Here is a 19,828-nt window from a genome sequence, read left to right as displayed (position 1 = left end):
AAGTTAGATGTTTGTTTTTTGTTATATTTTCTACAATTTCAAGATTTATAAAAAGAAGATTGTATTTGTTGTTGGTTCGAAATGAAGTGAGAGACTTTTGGGTTTAACGCTTATATTATACCATTCTTGCAAATTCAAATTGTGTTTGTGAGAGATAAAATATGCCAAATGAGGTGTCATTGCGTGGATCTCGAAAAGTTATGTGGAATCAAATTTTTTTATCTGATTCGGATACCTCAGTCAAAAGTTATGGTCTTCCAAAATTTTACGGTTTGTAAGTTGACTTTTTTGTGGAACGTGTCAACACCAGATGAGTCACGTCTAACTTAGGCGTGAATGGTCACGCCCAATTTGGACGTGAATGAGTGCAGTAAGTTCGTAAATAGTTTATATATTCGTAATTATTTATTAAAATAAATATTAATTTTTTTCTTCTGGATCTCGGGTTGGATCATTTGGACCCGTTTGTTGGATTGTTGGATCTTTCTGAAGAGTGGTGTCTGTCTTAACGTGTGTTTTCAAAAATAGTATTTGTATTTTCTCAAATGAGTTTGTGTTTTTACGTAAAAGTTAAAACAAGATTTAAATAAATTTTATTAAATAAAATTTTGTAGACACAAAAATATAGTTGTATCATGTGTTATATACAAATTATAATCAAACACTTTATAAGTGGCAAAGTTATTTTTTTGTTCTTTCAGGAAAAAGGTAGTTGACAATTACAGCTGATTTTTTAAATCTTAATCACTGTCAAATATTTATTGAACAAACATTTGATAATAATTGTGTTGATGACCACCTCCCTATAGATGAGTTAGATTTACTGCTCACAGTAATTCCAATGTGTATAAACAACATCAAATCAACATTGTGATAAATAAAATAAAAGAGAATAATGACATCAAGGTAATAAATAATAAAGATCGTCCAACCTGCACTTGCAAAAGTGATAAAAACCCATTAATTTTGATCGTTGCTGCTGTTGAAGATAAACGATAAATAATTTGTAAATAAAAGTATGAAATAAATCATGCATGGATAAATCTGTTATCTCACCATATAATTGATTACTGTACGGGAAAAAAATGAAAGTATTAGAGGAATGCATCCATTTCCTAATTACCATGAAATACAATTTCTATAAAAAAAAAAAAAAAAAAAAAAGCAATTAATGAAGTTCTGATGATACTTGAAATACGATTTCTGCATGACAATAAAAAATGGAAGAAAAATAGACTTGATCACAACCGAAATGGCAATAAAGATACTAAAGAAAGGGCTCTGTTGCTATTTTTTTAACCTATAGCAAACATCAAAGTTATCTCCTTGGATAGAGAACCAAATCAACTATACTAATCTTTGAAATACTTCCTTATAAAATTAAGATTGTAAATTTATTAAGATAAATTACCAATTAAATCAGGCATTCTATTGATATTGACAGCATGTTGCACCTCAACCCAATGGGCTCAGTGGAACGAGGCCCACTCACAATACCAAGAAGCCTGCATATTTGCAGGATTATTTTCAATAAGTAAATAAAAGATGTATTAGTCAGTTTATGTAATTATCAATGGTTGTAATTAATAAACTGACGTAAGGAAAAGATATTGTTAGAAAAGTAGTTAAATAGCCCACGAGGGGCGTGAAGATATTGAAAGTTTGGACAATCTCTCTCTCCTCTTGCAAATCTCTACCCTCTCTCTATCTTTCTCTGGTTTCTCTCTTTCTGTTAATTTTAGATCTAACCTCCTACAATTTGGTGCTTTCATCGATCTCTTCCTTCCAGCTGATGGCCGACAACACTCGTTCCCGTGACATGCACCATCGCCTTGAAACGCTTGAACAGCAATTCCAAGCTGCTGAGTTGGTTCGTGAACAACAGCACCGGGCGTTACAGGAATCACAGACCCTACTCCATGAATCTCAGCAGGAAATCCAGGACTCCCAAACACGTTTTCATCAGGACCTCAATCGTTTGATAGAACTACAACAACAGAACTCGACGGGGAATTCCCATATCCGTGGGATTTTGGGCTCAAGACCTAGCGTTGGTGCTGCTTCCGGTGCTGACGGTTCTAGATCTCGCCAGGTGAAACTCAATTTACCTCGCTTTTCCACTGGAGATCCTACTACTTGGATAATTGCGGTAGAACGTTACTTCACGTTTTACCAAGTTCCTTTGGCTGATCGTTTGAATCACGCGGCCTTTCACTTAGATGAACCCGCCGCCAGTTGGTTTCACAGTTCCGATCATAATGGTCTGATGATCGATTGGCGAACGTTCTGTGTAGCTCTTCATCGTCGGTTTGGCCCGTCCGAATTTGACGACCCAGCTGGTGCCTTAGCCAAGATCCAACAAACCAGATCTGTTTTGGATTATCAGGCTTCATTTGAAAAATTAGTGAGCAAGGTACCTGGCCTCTCAGCCACCTTACTTCACAGCATTTTTATCTCAGGTCTCAAAGCACATATTCGGCGTTCTGTGCTAACCAACAGACCGTCTGATTACCACGAAGCATTTTCTTTGGCTAGGGTATACGAAGATCAGGCTGGGGAGGTCCGTACCCCACGTCCTTGGCATTCTCTTACTAAACCAACCACTCTCACTACTTCCAACAGCCTCCAGCATCCCAGTGCCTCTGCTCCTATCCCTGCTATACCCATTCGACGCCTCTCCCAAGCTGAAAGGCAACTCAAGCGGGAGCAAAACTTATGTTATAATTGTGACGAAATATACTCATTCGGCCACAAATGTAAAGGTCGTCCTTCGTTACTTTACTTCGAAGGAACTGACGAGGATCAGGAGCTTGCCATACCTGACAGTGATGCGGACACTATCACTACTAATGTGACTCCTGAAATCAGCTTTAACGCATTATTTGGCCACAGGAGTGCACGCTCTTTCCGCTTGGAAGGCTCGGTGCATGGTAAAATTGTTCAGGTTTTTGTTGACGGCGGCAGTACTCATAATTTTATTACTGCTCGTATGGCTTCTTTTATTGGTTTAGCTATGCAACATATTAATCCATTCCAAGTGCAGGTTGGAAATGGTGATGCTCTTTCTTGCACAGCCTCGTGCCTTGCTACACCACTGGTGCTTCAAAACACCACATTCCTGGTGGACCTATTTGTTCTGGATCTTAGAGGGGCATATGTTGTTTTGGGTATCCAATGGCTGGCTACTCTTGGCCTAATTATTACCGACTATTCCCAATTGACCATGACCTTCAACCATTTGGATTCCTCCATCACATTACAGGGCGCTGCTACTACCCCACTTACGCAAATCTCACAAGCCCAACTCCACAAACGCGTTAGCCAGGATTCCATTTCCTCCTATTTTATGTGTCTTACAAGTGACACCACTACTCAACCATCCCTTTCACCTTCCACCCAAACACCTCCCTCCATCCAGCGTATCCTAACCCAGTTTCATGATATTTTCCCCTCACCTACGTCGTTACCTCCAGATAGAATTTTCAACCATCATATTCACCTCCTTCCCAATTCTAAGCCTGTGCAAGTCCACCCTTACCGCTATCCACATTTCCAGAAATCTGAGATTGAGCGCATGGTGAATGACATGTTAGCCACTGGGATTATTCAACCCAGCCAATCTCCTTTCAGCTCACCCGTCCTATTGGTTCGAAAGAAAGATGGTACATGGCGCTTTTATGTTGATTATCGTGCCCTAAATGCCATCACTATCCCTGATAAATTCCCTATACCCACCGTTGATGAGTTACTTGATGAACTACATGGGGCTCATATTTTTTCAAAACTGGATTTACGATCTGGCTATCATCAGATCAAGATGGCACCCGAGGATGTGCCTAAAACAGCTTTTCGAACCCATAATGGCCATTTCGAATTCCTAGTGATGCCTTTTGGGCTTTCCAATGCCCCATCCACATTTCAGGCCACTATGAATCACATATTCACTCAGTTTCTCAGGCGATTTGTGGTGATATTCTTTGATGATATCCTCATCTACAGCCCCTCACTACAGGCCCACGTGGATCATTTAACCCAAGTGTTGCACACTCTCCGCCAGCACTAGTTTTTTGTTAAGTTCATAAAGTGTTCTTTTGTTGTGCAGGAAATTCAATTCCTTGGGCATATTATTTCAGCATCTGGGGTTTCCCCGGACCCATCTAAAATTCAGGCGGTTAAAGAGTGGCCCCCACCTAGCACTATCACTCAGTTACGTGCGTTTCTGGGCCTCCTAGGCTATTACCGCAGGTTTATTCAAGGCTATGCAAATGTTGCTGCTCCTCTCACAGACTTACTCTCTAAGGACGCATTCAATTGGGATTCTCATGCAGAGCAAGCCTTTGTATCCCTTAAGCTCCTATTAACTAATGCTCCTGTTTTAGCCCTTCCCAATTTTAATTTACCATTTGTACTTGAAACTGACGCTTCTGGAGTGGGTGTAGGTGCTGTGTTATTACAGTCTAATCATCCTATCGCTTTTTTTAGCAGAAAATTATCAAAGAGCATGCAAGCTAAGTCCACTTATCTACGCGAGATGTTTGCCATTACTTCTGCAGTGGCAAAGTGGCGACAATACCTCCTGGGAACGTCATTTATAATCAAGACGGACCACAAGAGCCTACACCACTTGATGTCTCAGGTGATCCAGACACCTGAGCAACAACAGTTCTTAGCAAAATTGTTGGGTTTCCACTATGTTATCCAGTATAGACCCGACAAGTCTAATACTGCAGCTGACGCTCTTTCACGTCAATCAGAGGGGACCAGCTACTCTTCGTCCCCAACACTTATGGCCATTAGTGGCCCTGTCTCTGAATATGGTTCCATATTACAGTCCGAGTTACAGAAGGATACCTATGCTACAATGATCCTACAGGACTTACAAATTACACCCTCAAAATGGGTAACTGCTATATAAGGGTCGTGTCTACATTCCGGTTGGCTCTTCCCTCGTCCCTCTTCTCCTCCACGAGTTCCATTCTTCCACGATTGGGGGGCATGCTGGTGTCCGTCGCACCCTTCTACGCCTGAGTGCCAAGTTCACCTGGAAACACATGAAACAAGATATTCAGCAGTTTATTATGCACTGTGAAATTTTCCAGAAAACAAAAGCTCCCAACCATCTACCCTATGGCCTGCTACAACCCCTTCCTATTCCAGCCACCATCTAGACTGATCTCTCTATGGATTTTATCACTCATTTACCCCTATCACAAGGGTTTACACCGATGGCCAGACCGAACGAGTGAATTGAGGGTTGGAACATTACCTACGTTGTTTCGTTCACGACAACCCATCTGCTGGTCCCGGTTCTTGAGTTGCGCAGAGTTTCATTACAACACTGCCCACAATCGATCGACAGGATTTTCACCTTTACAGGCCACCTGCGGTCGCTCTCCACCGTGTCTGTTGGAGTACTCTATGGGAACCACTGCTCTGGATGCCGTTGACATAGACTTACATCAGCGTTCCCTCCTCCTGACATCATTAAAACACAACTTACAAAAAGCACAGGCATGCATGAAATTACAAGCGGACAAGAAGGGGAAAGATATCACCTTTGAGGTTGGAGATCAGGTTCTCTTGCGGTTACAACCATACCGCCAGCTATCGGTCCACCGCCGGTCCTCCCATAAGCTCAGCCTTCGTTTTTTAACCCTTTTGCAGTCCTGGAACGCATTGGGGGTGTGGCTTACCGTCTGCAGTTACCAACTGGTTCAAGGGTGCATCCAGTCTTTCATGTTTCCCTGTTGCGACCGTTTGTAGCTTCTGAGCACTACACGATCCACAACCTCACTATATGGACACCTTTGACAACCCACTCGCTCACCCTCCTATGGCTATTGTATCTCGACGGGTCATCTGGAGACAGGGGCGAGAAGTTTCCCAGGTTCTAGTCCAGTGGCAGGGCCTGCCACCAGAAGCCTCTACTTGGGAGGACGAGTCCTTGCTTGACTCTACATCCATTTCGTTTCAGCCACCAAGACAGACGGAGGATACCCTCACTCAACAACACTCTCCCAACACGACACTTAAGCAAATGTTAGTTCTCCTTTGTCCAATTCGCTGCCTCAGACCTCATTAGTTGGTCCATTGGATAAAGCACTTCGTTTACCCCACACCACACCAGCAGCCAATGAGATTGCAGCAAAGGGGATTCTTATCCCTTCATCAGCCAATCAACATAAAGTAACCGAACCCCAGCAACCCTTACTCCTACCTAACCTCACTCACACCCCAGCTATTGCTCAGACTCCATCACGTGCCTGGGCCCACTTTCCTCCTAACTCTACCCTACTCGCGGACGAGTCTTGTCTCGATGGGGAAGGGAATGTTGCACCTCAACCCAATGGGCTCAGTGGAACGAGGCCCACTCGCAATACCAAGAAGCCTGCATATTTGCAGGATTATTTCAATAAGTAAATAAAAGATGTATTAGTCAGTTTATGTAATTATCAATGGTTGTAATTAATAAACTGACGTAAGGAAAGTATATTGTTAGAAAAGTAGTTAAATAGCCCATGAGGGGCGTGAATAGAAGATATTGAAAGTTTGAACAATCTCTCTCTCCTCTTGCAAATCTCTACCCTCTCTCTCTATCTTTCTCTGGTTTCTCTCTTTCTGTTAATTCTAGATCTAACCTCCTACACAGCATTTATAAATTGCTTTGCGCCTCATTTTAGCATTTCTACTATCTACAAAAAAGATAAGAAGACATAAAATGTAACTACATAAAATGGTAATGAAGTAGAAACTAAATATTCGTAAGTATCATTGAAGAACATAGTTGCGTACCGCTAGAAATATCACTAAGCGACTATTTATTGCTACTGAACTCATTTCGTATATTGGTGAATTGAGAAAGGCTGGAACGTTAGACAAAAAAATAATAATGTCGACATAAAAGCAATCACAATGTTACTATAAGAATGTGATTTGGTAAACAAAAAAAATGATGAAGAAAACTTACCCGGCAATAGTGGAGATAGACCACGGAGAAAGATTTTCTGCAGAATATTGATAACATAAATTAGATATGAACATGACCATAATACATAAGGCATGAATCTCTTACCATCTATTTTTCCCCCGTTGAATATTGATTTAGACTTTGCACTGAAACACTAAATGATTTGCTTTTTCTGAAGTTTTTCTGACAAACAAAATCATACAGGACGATCCATATATTTTTAAGAATGCTTATGTCCCACCTAATTGTATCCTTATTATGATACATTTGAAAAAAGGAGCTATGCAACACAAACACTGGTTTTTTTTTTTGGTAAACAAACATGGTTTTAATTAATATATTTAATCACAAACATTATATGATTTTAATTAACCCATCAAATCGCTGAAATAATTAAATATTATATATTTTTTAAAGCAAATACCAAGCGCAAAAAAATAAAATAACATTCAATAGGCATTCCTTTTTATATTCTTTTATCCATTACAATAGTCACATTCTCCAACTTTTTATTTAATAATCTGCACTTGTACTCTTTCAAATTCATACACTACATAAACAAACTTTTCTTTCAGAAAATGCACTCAAACCCTCTGAAAAAAGCATTCTGTATACATAATCTTTATTTCATAATCTGCACTTCAATGTCTCTGAATTTTGGTCATCCATTTCAAGACTTTATTTCATAATCCTTATTACTAAAAGGTCATTTGCTTTTTTATTTGATTTCCTTTCATTGGATATTAAAAATGGGTTTTGCAAATGAACAGATGAACAATAGAGATATATATTGAGAAACAGGAACAAATTACATAATAATTAAACCAAAGAAAGTAAACTACACCAGAGAAATACACAAAAACAACATAAAGACATATTCTACAAAACGTTAAACTCTCAGTCTAAGAAAACGAAGACACAGTTATACAAAAAAAAAAAAAACAAAACGAAGACACAAATTTAAAACTTATCAGTCTTAGAAATGACTTTAGACGGCAAAAAAATTTATTTAATGCTTTTTAATAAATTAATTACGCATTTATTACAATTTTGAAAATAATTACACATTTATTGCACAATAAGACGCCCATTTTGGGCGTCACCAATGACGCCTAAATTGGGCGTCACTTGAGAGGCAATCACGCCTAAATTTGGGCGTCACGTGTCAAATTTTTTTTTTCAAAAAAAAATTAATTTAATCATAAAACTTCTGAATGCCATAAATTTTGACTTGGGTATCCAAATCAGGTAATTCTTTTTTTGATTCTACATAACTTTCGAGATCTACGCAATGACATCTCATTTGACATATTTTATTTCTCACAAACACAATTTAAATTTGCAAGAATGGTATTATAAGAGCGGTTAAACCCAGAAGTCTCTGAGTTCTGGGTTTGTGATTTAATATAAAAATAAATAAAATTTTGATTTGTGATGTAAATTTTTTTTATAATAATTTTTTTTATTATAACAAAAATTTGGTTTGTGATTTCAATTAAAAATAAAAATAAAAATTATTATTAGTAAGGAAAAAAATAAAGATTTGATTTGTGATTTAAACTAAAAAATAAATTTGAAAAATCTGTAGAAATAAAGGAAATAATTAAATAAATATGCTAAATCTCTAAGGAAGCAGGATATTATTTTTGAAATTAACGATTAATGCTATAAGCTTCTGGATTATTATTCGTGGTCTGAAATTAATGATGACTTATGAATGTTTTTCAAAAATAAAATTACCTAAATTAGGCGTGTTTGCCTCTTGATTGAAATCCAATTTAGACGTGATTGGTGATGTGTCAGGTGTTGACAATGACATGTTTCACATTTTTAAATTCAGAAGCCTCTGAGTTTTGGGTTTGTGATATAATATCAAAAATAAATCAAGATTTGATGTGTGATTTAAATTAAAAAAATAAATTTTTTTATTTTTATTATAAAAAAAATTTGGTTTGTGATTTAAATTAAAAATAACAATTATTATTAATAAGGAAAACAAAATAAAGATTTGATTTGTGATTTAAACTCAAAAGTCAATTTGAAAAATCTGTATTAATAAAGAAAATAATCAAATAAATATTTTAAATCTCTAAGTAAGAAAGATTTTATTTTTGAAAAACATTCATAAGTCATCATTAATTTCAGACTACGAATCAAATCACAAATCAAATCTTTATTTATTTTTTTAAATTAAATCACAAATCAAAATTTTATTTATTTCTTTTATATTAAATAACAAACCCAGAACTTAGAGGCTTCTGGGTTTAACCGCTCTTATAATACCATATTTGCAAATTTAAATTGTGCTTTTGAGAAATAAAATATGTCAAATGAGATGTCATTGCGTAGATTTCAAAAAGTTATGTGGAATAAAAAAAAGAATTACCTGATTTGGATACCCGAGTCAAAAATTATGGCCTTCAGAAGTTTTATGATTAGATTATTTTTTTGTTGGAAAAAAAATATGACACGTGTCAACACCTGATGAGTGACGCCGAAATTTAGGCGTGATTGCCTCTTGAGTGACGCCTAATTTAGGCGTCATTGGTGACGCCCAAAATGGGCGTCTTATTGTGCAATAAAGGTTTAATTATTTCCAAAACTGTAATAAATGCGTAATTAATTTATTAAAAAGCATTAAATAATTTTTTTTGCCAGCAAATGCATGACTGAATTTTTTTAATTTTTTTTAATAATCATTGTTATCAATTTTTCATCAGGTTAAAATATTACATAAAATAACTACCCAAAAAAAAATATTACGTAAAAAAATATTTAAAACTAAATTATCTTTAAAATTGAACAAAATTTGAGAATTAATTGTGCGAGATATTGAAAACTACTAAAAATAGTTACAGCTACTAAAATACCATATTTTCGTCCTAAATTTTATTTTTTTTCCTATCTTGTTTTCTCATTTTTACATTAATATTTTATGGGAAATGATATACTTACCACCAAAAAAGTTTATTACTTTTACAATCAATCTAATCACCATTGATTTTTGTCAATCTAACAGTTATAATTTATTGAGAATTAATAATTAATTAAAAAATATGACCAAATAATTTCCAACAAATTATAACCGTTAGATTGACGGAAATCAATGGTGATTAGATTGGTTGTAAAGCTGGTAAACTTTTTTTGTGGTAACTGGTAAGTATATCCTACCTCGTATTTTATTACTAAATTAAAAAATTAAATAATTGAATTAAATAAATAAAAAATTATAATAATTAAAGTAAATGAGATTAGGTGATCTTTTGAAATACATTCAGTTTAAAAAATATCAACATTATAATCAATAAACAATTTGACCATTAATAGCATAATCGAGGTAATTGAGTGAGCAGGTCTGAAAAAAATGAGCATATGGATAGAGTTTGGACTGAGGAATATTTTGACATTAACATCATAAAAATGAAGTATTTTGATAATCATACCAAAAAATTACTCTATCCCTAAAATGAAAAACCCAGTAATTACATAGAAGAAAATTTCAGGTTAACTCAACAATTTAATAATTTTTTTGGCAAAATTATTATAAAAAATCTTGTTTTGAAAAGGGCCAATTATTGGCAAAATAATTATACCTTCTACCAGTGTCAACCTAAAACCTTATCCCAAATAAATTGGAAACTGTCAAATAAAATTCAAGAAAACAAGATACCTTCTATGCATAACCAAAATAATCTTTTAAACATATGAAACATCTCAAAACAATTCTAATCAAAATTTAGAAAAAAAAAGTGAATTGAAAAGCATTTTCTCACCTAAATAACAAGGACTGGCCACAGGCCAACAACTCCAAAGCAAACTGAATATTTTACCAGGAACCGTAACACATATCTAAAACTTAATATCTTCCTATGTTAGATAACTTAGAACAAACTAATCTCATGCATAAAGAATTCACAAAATTGAACAAATATACATAAGCATTGCCATATAAATTGAAGTCACTTCCCCACAAAGTCACCTCCAAGCTGATCTAATTACCAAACACAAATTCCTGCCAGAATTCAGACTTCTTTGCCTTCATCACCATGCATCCCCAATATTTGTTCAGATACCTTGTAGTATATAATATCATATATTATTTAATCCATCTAAATTCATAACCCTTCATCTGGAAGTTCACATTTTAAGCGTTTCTTTTTTTTCTTGGATGCTGACTTACTTCCCTCATCTCTTGATGATGCAGCCTTCTCAGGTCCATCATTTCCTTCATGCTTTTTGCCTTCTTTAGTTTGCTTAGATCTTTTCTTTCTTTCACTATTGTCCATTAAATTGGGCGTGATCACGCCTAAATTGGGCGTGACCATTCACGCCTAAATTGGGAGTGACTCCCAAAGCATTCACGCCTAATTTAGGCGTCGTCTGGTGTTGACACGTGACACAAAAAATTAACAGTTTAATTATAAAACTTCATAAGACCATAACTTTTGACTCGGGTATCCGAATCAGGTAATTCTTTTTTTTATTCCACATAACTTTTCGAGATCTACGCAATGACATCTCATTTGATATATTTTATCTCTCACAAATACAATTCAAATTTGTAACAATGATACTATAAAGATAGCACCAAAGTGGATTATCTCATCTATAAATAAGGATAGTTAATGTCATATTAAAATATATACTTGTACCAAGTGTTTGAAAAAAAAATAGTGTACAAGGTTATTGAATCGCAATACGTATCACACTATCATGTATCGTTTGGCCGATTTTTCATATCGAATCGTAAGATACAAAAACATAATAAAATAATTTAAAAATATATAACTTTTTATGAATTTTATCGAACCGTGTCATAAGTTACATCCTTCTGTTTTATGAGTCTTTATGGCTGGATTCATTTATTTTATTTATTAATACTGATTTTTCAATTGATTTTTGAGTTAAATCATAAATCAAATCTTTATTTTGTTTTCCTTATTAATAATAATCTTTTAATTTAAACCACAAAACAAATCTTTATTTATTTTTCATATTAAAAATTAAAATTTTTGATTTTTTTAATTCAAATCACAAATCAAATCTTTATTTATTATTTTATTATTTTTATATCATTATTGCAAATTTGAACTGTGTTTGTGAGAGATGAAATATATCAAATGAGATGTCATTGCGTAGATCTTGAAGAGTTTTTTGGAAACAAAATTCGGATACTCGAGTCAAAAGTTATGGCTTTCTAAAGTTTTACGGTTTGTGTTACAGCTTGTTGTACACTGGTATTGTTAACATTTATTTATGATATTAATCGCAGTTACAATCACAACAGTTCATTTATAAAAATGCGAATAAACTTTTTCCGATTATTACGCGAGCATTTAAAACAATAAAAAGCTTGTTATAAAAAAAAAAACAATAAAAAGCGTAATAGTTCAAAGCTGTGACCGTAACTGTAAACTCTTGCGGAATACTTATTTTAACTACTTTTACATCTTACTTTACTTATTATAAGTTACTAAGGGGTTCTCATAAACCCACTTAGCCAATTTCGCAACTTTACGTTTTTACCTTTTCGAACAAGGTTCACTACTTAATTTTCTGCGAACACACCGCTCACAACCAGACCTTTCTTTCAAATTATATTTTTGTCTTACTTAATTCCATTTCTAATAAGCTATCACACACTTTAATCAGAGCTCGTTTGCTCCGGTTATCGCCGTTTGAAGTTGGACAAACAAAACAGCCAACCAACCCCAAAACAGCTCAAAACACCTCTCACTCCATGAATTACTGCAGCAAATCCTCTCACCCAATTTCTCTCAAATTTTTATGATACAAACTAGACACCTGAAGCTTCGATTTAATATATCATACGCTTAATTTGACTGAGAAACGAAGCGGGAATTAATTTCCCAAAAACTGCTAGAAACAGCCCCTGCATAAGGGGGTTCTGGACAGTCCGTGTTCTTTTAATCATACAGGGCTGCGTGCAACCCAGAATTTTCTCATATTTTAACACCATGTAGGGTACATCTCAAGATTTAAAATGACATATGGTACGTCCCTATCGGACCTCTGTGGAGGGAGATATGCTCTCCCGAAGTTCGTCTAAAATCTGCCAATTCTACAAAAAATTCGCCAGAGTTTCCTTTGTTTTTCTTAAAATCCGCAAATTGAAAATGATCACTAACAAAGCTCGCCTCTGCTACTACCGTACATACCATAGATTTGTTTACAACTTTTACTTATAATACAATTTTCTTTTAACTTTCATCAAAAGTCAGACAAAATATTTAAGTCTGTTTTCCCTTAAGTCCTCTAATATTCATATTTTACTTACTGCCATCTCTTGTCCATGGAGCAGTCAACACTGCATCCACAACATCAGGCTAAGGACTTACATTCGATGCTCCAGGGTTGCCACGCAGGCTTCTTACGATGACCACGTATGTAACACAAAGGAATGGGTTGATCAGACCCACACTAAGGAATCACATATGCAGTAATCGATAAGAATCTACATACAAGCATACAACACATAACACAACTATACACTATCAGAGTTCCCTAACAAAACTGCTCTGATACCATAAAATGTAACAGCCCGTTGTACACCGGTATTGTTAACATTAATTATGATATTAAGCGCAGTTACAATCACAGCAGTTCATTTATAAAAATGCGAATAAACTTTTTCCGATTATTACGCGAGCATTTAAAACAATAAAAAGCGTAATAATTAAAAGTTGTGACCGTAACTGTAAACTCTTGTGGAATACTTATTTTAACTACTTTTACATCTTACTTTACTTATTATATGTTACTAAGGGGTTCCCATAAACCCACTTAGCCAATTTCTCAACTTTACGTTTTTACCTTTTCGAACATGGTTCACTAATTAATTTTCTGCAAACACACCGCTCACATCCAGACCTTTCTTTCAAATTATATTTTTGTCTTACTTAAATCCCTTTCTAATAAGCTATCACACACTTTAATCGGAGCTCGTTTGCTCCGGTTATCGCCGTTTGAAGTTGGACAAGCAAAACAACCAACCAACCCCAAAACAGCTCAAAACACCTCTCACTCCACGAATTACTGCAGTAAATCCTCTCACTCCAATTGCTCTCAATTTTTATGCTACAAACTAGATACCTCAAGCTTCGATTTGATATATCATATGCTTAATTTGACTGAGAAACAAAGCGGGAATTAATTTCACAAAAATTGCCAGAAACAACCCCTGCATAAGGGGGTTCTGGACATTCCGTGTTCTTTTAATCATTCAGGGCTGCGTCCAACCCGGAATTTGCTCATATTTTAACACCATGTAGGGGACATCTCAAGCTTTAAAATGGAATATGGCACGTCCCTATCGGACCTCTGTGGAGGGAGATATGCTCTCCCGAAGTTCGTCTAAAATCTGCCAATTCTACAGAAAATTCGCCAGAGTTTTCTTTGTTTTTCTTAAAATCCCCAAATTGCAAATGATCACTAACACCTCAAATGTACCTAATAATCCAATGGGTGGCACACACAAGTACCAACAATGCCTTGGGGCACTTACAACCTAACTCAATTTATAGTTATTACACAATTCATATTATATGGCTCACTTTATAATTCCTTAACTCATTTCAATCACCAAGTCCATTTACATGCAATTTCTCAACATAAGCATATAATCATAATTCTAACATAGGCCTAAAGCCCTTCCATCATATTACATCAATATTCAGGCATACTTACAACATCTCATTTAAATATAACAACGTACATAATCATAACTTGAATTTACAACTTGAAATATGAACTTGAATTTACAGCTTTAAACATAACATCGAATGACATAATAACTAACTAGACTTAGGAAAAATATATATATCATGAACAAATAATGACAATGCTCCCATGACTCGTCCTACGGGCTTCTTGCCCGCCACTCCTGTGCCACTGCTATCTCTTGAAATAAATGCCCCAAGACGGGGTGAGATATATGAATATATCTCAGTAACCCAGAGGTTCTGGAGAAAACTCCGCCCAATGGTTCACTTCGATGCATATAAGTAATATAAAACAACCACTTTCAAAACGGGATATAGCAAGGGATTTAGCGAAACTAGGGAATATCGGGATATAAAATACGACGAAGCTGGAATGGTAGCTACCAATACCACGCAACGTCCTCGGCATATAAGCTACGGGTATCATCCAAGGTGTGTTCCAAGAACCACAACCAAGGTACCCCTTCCATCCATATACACCCGAGACATTCCTAGTGTGTTCCTACCCGGATGACACACCACGACCCTAGGTCAACTGGAACTCCCTCTCGGAGACCTATCCAGTGGAGCACATTATAACATTCCTCCAGGTTTCTAAGAGCAACATTGCTCCTAATTTCAAGGAGAAACTTGGTCCATATGAGAAGCAGATCTCAAATTTCATAAATGTAAGTAGGACTAGTAAAGCAATGTCTTCACTGCAGCCAAGACAGCTTCCCCCTCCCCATATGCACTCCTTGTCAGAGTCACAATCCCAAGTTACTCAAGTGCAGTCTCATGAAAATCAAATGAACACTCAGTTGCAAACGACAAATATACAAGGTTCTGTAGCAACAATGCAACAGAATAATATGACAAGCATGCAACATAATTCACTGTCTGGGTTATCCACGACACAACAGAATATGATGAATTCAATGCAAACTAGCACTAATTTGTATTCAGGACAAGGAAATGCTATGAACTCCCTACAACAGGTTCCAATGATCTCCCTTCAACAAAACCCTGTTAGCGCTCCTCAACAAACTAATGTTAACTCCTTATCTTCACAAGCTGGGGTAAACGTGATCCAACCAAATCTTAATCCCCTTCAGCCAGGTTCAAGTATACTTCAACACCAGCAACTAAAACAACATCAGGAAGAGCAGATGTTGCAGAGTCAAAAATTCAAACAACAATATCATCAGTTAACTGCTTTGGATGCTTCTGATTTGGAGTCAACTGCAACATCTAGTATCAAGAAGCCAAAGATTGCGGTACTAAATTTTTTTTAGTTGTTACATTTTATTTTATAATTGACATCTTTTACTATCAGTGTCTTAATTTTTGGGCTTGCCATTGCAATTATTAGTGGCCATCAACACATTGAATATATATGCACCAACACATTATGTACATTACTTTTCACCCTTTCTTTCAATTAGAATGTTTTTCCCAGCTAAAAGTTTATGCATTTTGATATTTCTGACTACAAGGATTTAGATTCAAAAAATGCAGCAAGTTCAATTTACAGATGTGTAGAAAAGAACAATTTTATATTGTCATTTAGATAGTGAAACAAATCATGTAAGGACTATATATCAAAATTCTCTGGCGATTTCCTGCTACCGGAATCAACCAATTGAATTAGAGCTTTTGATGCCTGAAATTCAAACACAATTAGTACAACACACAAGATACCGGCTGGGATAAGTTATTTGCAACTACCAATATTTTGTACATGTATCAAAAGATAGAAAATAATTTGTACCATTGATTATGATGTATTCAGGACATTGATGTATGGCTCTTAACTTATAAAGTAAAAATTTCAGATAGGAATTACTGAAATAGATTTTCTCTTTTGATATTAATTGGATCAATTTAATAAGTAAACCTGTCTTTTAAAGATTCAAGGGTTACTAAATGGTAGAGTAAAATAGTAACATTCACAATCAATCAAGAGAAACAACTATAGCAATGGTAATATTGGTTGTAGTAGCATGCAACAATAGCAATTATACTTCTTGTTAATTTTTAATTAGTTTGATTCATAATTTCTCTCATTTTTACAAACAATCATTATCCTCCCCATTTAAGAACAATAATCAAGGGTGACATGAGCTTAGAATATGGAACCTATTTGCTGACTCTCGTATTAGGTCTTGAATTGTTGACCTGGGTATTCAATTGGATTCATTATAGAATGACCAGGATTTTGCATGTTCTGGATTAGCCATGGACATCCGTTTCATTGGAGCATGATGATTCATCAGATAATAGGTTTAAAAGTAATTCTAAAGTTAGGATTGTGAGGGAATCACTTTAAAGTTTATGGATTTTCTCTAGACAGTCTTTGATTGCTGATAATGAATTTGTGTGTCTTATATGGCAGGCTAATCATGCCCTTTTGGAAGAAACTAAGGAGGTTAATCAGCAACTTACTGACACTATAGTAGACATAAGCGATGAAGAAGTTGACCCAACTGCAGCAGCTGCTGCTGAAGGAGCAGAAGGGACCATTTTCAAATGTTCTTTTAGTACTGTGGCTCTCAGCCCAAGCTTAAAATCCCAATATGCTTCAGCACAGATGGTGAGCTCTCAGAACTTTTAAACCATATACATCTTAAGTATTTATTTTTCTTTCTTGTAATAAAACTTTATCTTTATTTGAATTTTACTACCATGCAGTCACCAATTCAACCCCTGCGCTTAATTGTGCCTACAAATCATCCTAATTGTTTCCCCTACTACTTGACAAGTTTCCAGTTGAATCCAGGTAAGAGAGTAAACATTTTGGCATCTCTTATGTGTTTGTTTGTTTTTTTCTTTAACTGTATGTTATTTTCCAGTTGACTCCAGGTAAGAGAGTAAACATTTTCTTTAACTGTATGTTATTTTTCTTTAACCTCATTTTGGCATCTCTTACTATGTGTTATTTTTCAGTTGAATCCTAATTGTTCCCCCATAGTAATCTAGATCTTCTTTCAATTGTGTGATGATAATGGGGTTCTGAAGTTGTATTTTGGCATGTTTCTTCTAGTTATATTGGATGCATATTGAGTGTTTGATGAAAAGTTAGCCCGAGTGAAAAATGAGTAGATACTGTCCTTAGTTACTAGATAACATGTCCGCACTAATTTGGTGATAACTTGAGCTAGAGTTGTTGAAATTGAATGAATCTTGTGGCCACTTAAAGCTAATTGGAAGCTCTGAGAGTATGAAAATTTTTTAATGACAGGTTTGTCCCCAGATTTCATTCGAAGTTTGTTGTCCTATCTGTATAATCCATTTTTCAACAACAGTCTTAAAGCACGCATATCTCGATCTATACTAATCCAAATTGTATGATCTATATACCATTAGAAATCCCTAGATGTCTAGTTTCATGTGTTCAAATTTAAAAATTTATGGATATTAGATGCATTCCTAGTTATCGTTCAAAGTCAGCTGTTCTATCAGTACACCCTATTTCTGAACAGCAGTCTTAAAATAGGCATATCTTGATCTATACTATCCAAATTGTATGATCTATATACCGTTAGAAATCCCTAGTGCCTACTTTGACCTATCATAAATTCAGAATTTTGGTAACAAAAATGCCTTCCTAGTCTTTGATATAAGTTTGTGGGCCAAAAGCCCAAACTTGTGTTCCTTGTTTTAATATGCTGAAATCTTGGATTCTCCTATATGTAATCGTGTTTATAAAATTTATATTGGAACCGTGGATAAAATAGTATGTACGAAACTGGCCTTATGATGGAATCACACAGCCATGTGCCATGTGATTGCATATATGTAAGTTGTCCTATGTGCTTTATATGAAAGACAAAGTGATTGGATCTGTCATGTTATAGCCAAACCAGCCATGTGATTCTTTATGGTATGAGTTGAAAGGAGAATTAAACTTATGGCACAACTTTAACAGGGAATTACTTATGACTATCTTTCATACTAAAAGATGAGAATTTTATAACAAGTGAGTCACGCCCAGTAACTAGAAAACAGAAGCATGTACAATTATGGAAAAACCGTAAAAGTGATATTTAAGCTAAGTGGGCTTAGGGGAACCCTTAGTAACTTATAATAATCATAAATATGACTGGGATGAGTTGAAAATAATCTAAGTGAGCCTTGCATGTGATTCTAAGCTATGTAAGTAATTGAAGATTAAAGTGGCTTGTAATAATGCACTAAAATATGTAATAAGTAATAATTGGTCTAGGCTTGTAATGGGCATATTATTGGCATATGAGTATGAAAAGTGGAATCATTAAATACTCTGGGAGCTATTTCATACTGAGGTTGTGTTGACTGTCTATGGCTTGACCCTGGAAGTCACACATGTGTAACCGTCTATGGCTTTGACCCTGGGGTTACACAAGGATGATATGATGATGCTATGTTTATGCTGTATGTCTGTATTATATATATCTGACTTGTTATGCAGGAAGTGGGCTCAGGGGTTAGAGGATCCTCTATGAACCTTGAGCTTACTGAGATGTTGTTATCTTACCCCGTTTGGGGACATCATTTCAGGTACCCAGAGTAGTGGTGATGCTTCTAGGGGCAAGGCCCCCGCATTGGAGTAGTTGATGATGCAGCTGATGATTTTATATTATGTTTAGATTTGATGTTGGCATGTAGACTTGTTAACATGCTTAATTATTTTATGGAGATTATTGTATGTATTTATTTAGGCTCATGATAGTATTCTTAGAGCCATGGATTATTTACTGATACTTTTATACTTCGAATTAATATAGACTTGATGCATGTATTCAGTTAATTTGGGCATGGAGCCTTATTAGTTGTATTGACCCATTAAGGGGATTGCAGTCCGTGTGGGACTTGCAAGCTATCTGTTTAAATTGTTGTATTAATTAGGTTATCTGTATATGTAGAATCATGTTTCTAGTTATCCGAAATACAGCCGTTATGCTGTCCGTGAGACTCCGTCAGGAATGACACTTGATGTCATATCTTGATGGTCAATGGCCACTAATACTGGCTCATGGGATTAATTAGTAGATGTATATTTAGATTTACGCTTTCGCAGTATCTGACGTGAACGTTTTTAGAAATGTTTTTATGAAATGTTTTGGAAAAAGTTTACTCGTATTTTTATAAGATGCTTTAT

At 35.4% G+C, this 19,828-nt stretch overlaps 1 protein-coding gene across 1 annotated transcript; it reads left to right on the top strand.

Moving 5' to 3' along the window:
• Nucleotides 1-16,656: 16,656 nt before the first annotated feature.
• On the top strand, nt 16,657-19,432 carry LOC133301951 (mediator of RNA polymerase II transcription subunit 15a-like). The gene is made up of 4 exons (XM_061501661.1): nt 16,657-16,671; nt 17,084-17,281; nt 17,380-17,467; nt 19,228-19,432. Exons 1-4 carry the CDS (start codon nt 16,669-16,671, stop codon nt 19,278-19,280), a joined length of 342 nt encoding a protein of 113 aa, XP_061357645.1. The 5' UTR covers nt 16,657-16,668; the 3' UTR covers nt 19,281-19,432.
• Nucleotides 19,433-19,828: the final 396 nt, after the last annotated feature.

This window comes from Gastrolobium bilobum, unplaced genomic scaffold (assembly GCF_033153095.1).
Source record: "Gastrolobium bilobum isolate Gb01-03AN ecotype WA unplaced genomic scaffold, APGP_CSIRO_Gbil_v1 utg4022, whole genome shotgun sequence".
Classification (NCBI taxonomy): domain Eukaryota; kingdom Viridiplantae; phylum Streptophyta; class Magnoliopsida; order Fabales; family Fabaceae; genus Gastrolobium; species Gastrolobium bilobum.
The sequence above is the reverse complement of the archived record's forward strand: the minus strand, read 5'-3'. Positions and strand labels throughout refer to the sequence as shown.

Bases quoted from the DNA above. Each gene is read 5' to 3' on its own strand.
- LOC133301951 (XM_061501661.1), top strand. The intron at 17,282-17,379 runs GTGAGCTCTCAG...ACTACCATGCAG, and splicing joins AATATGCTTCAGCACAGATG to TCACCAATTCAACCCCTGCG. The intron at 17,468-19,227 runs GTAAGAGAGTAA...ACATCATTTCAG, and splicing joins AAGTTTCCAGTTGAATCCAG to GTACCCAGAGTAGTGGTGAT.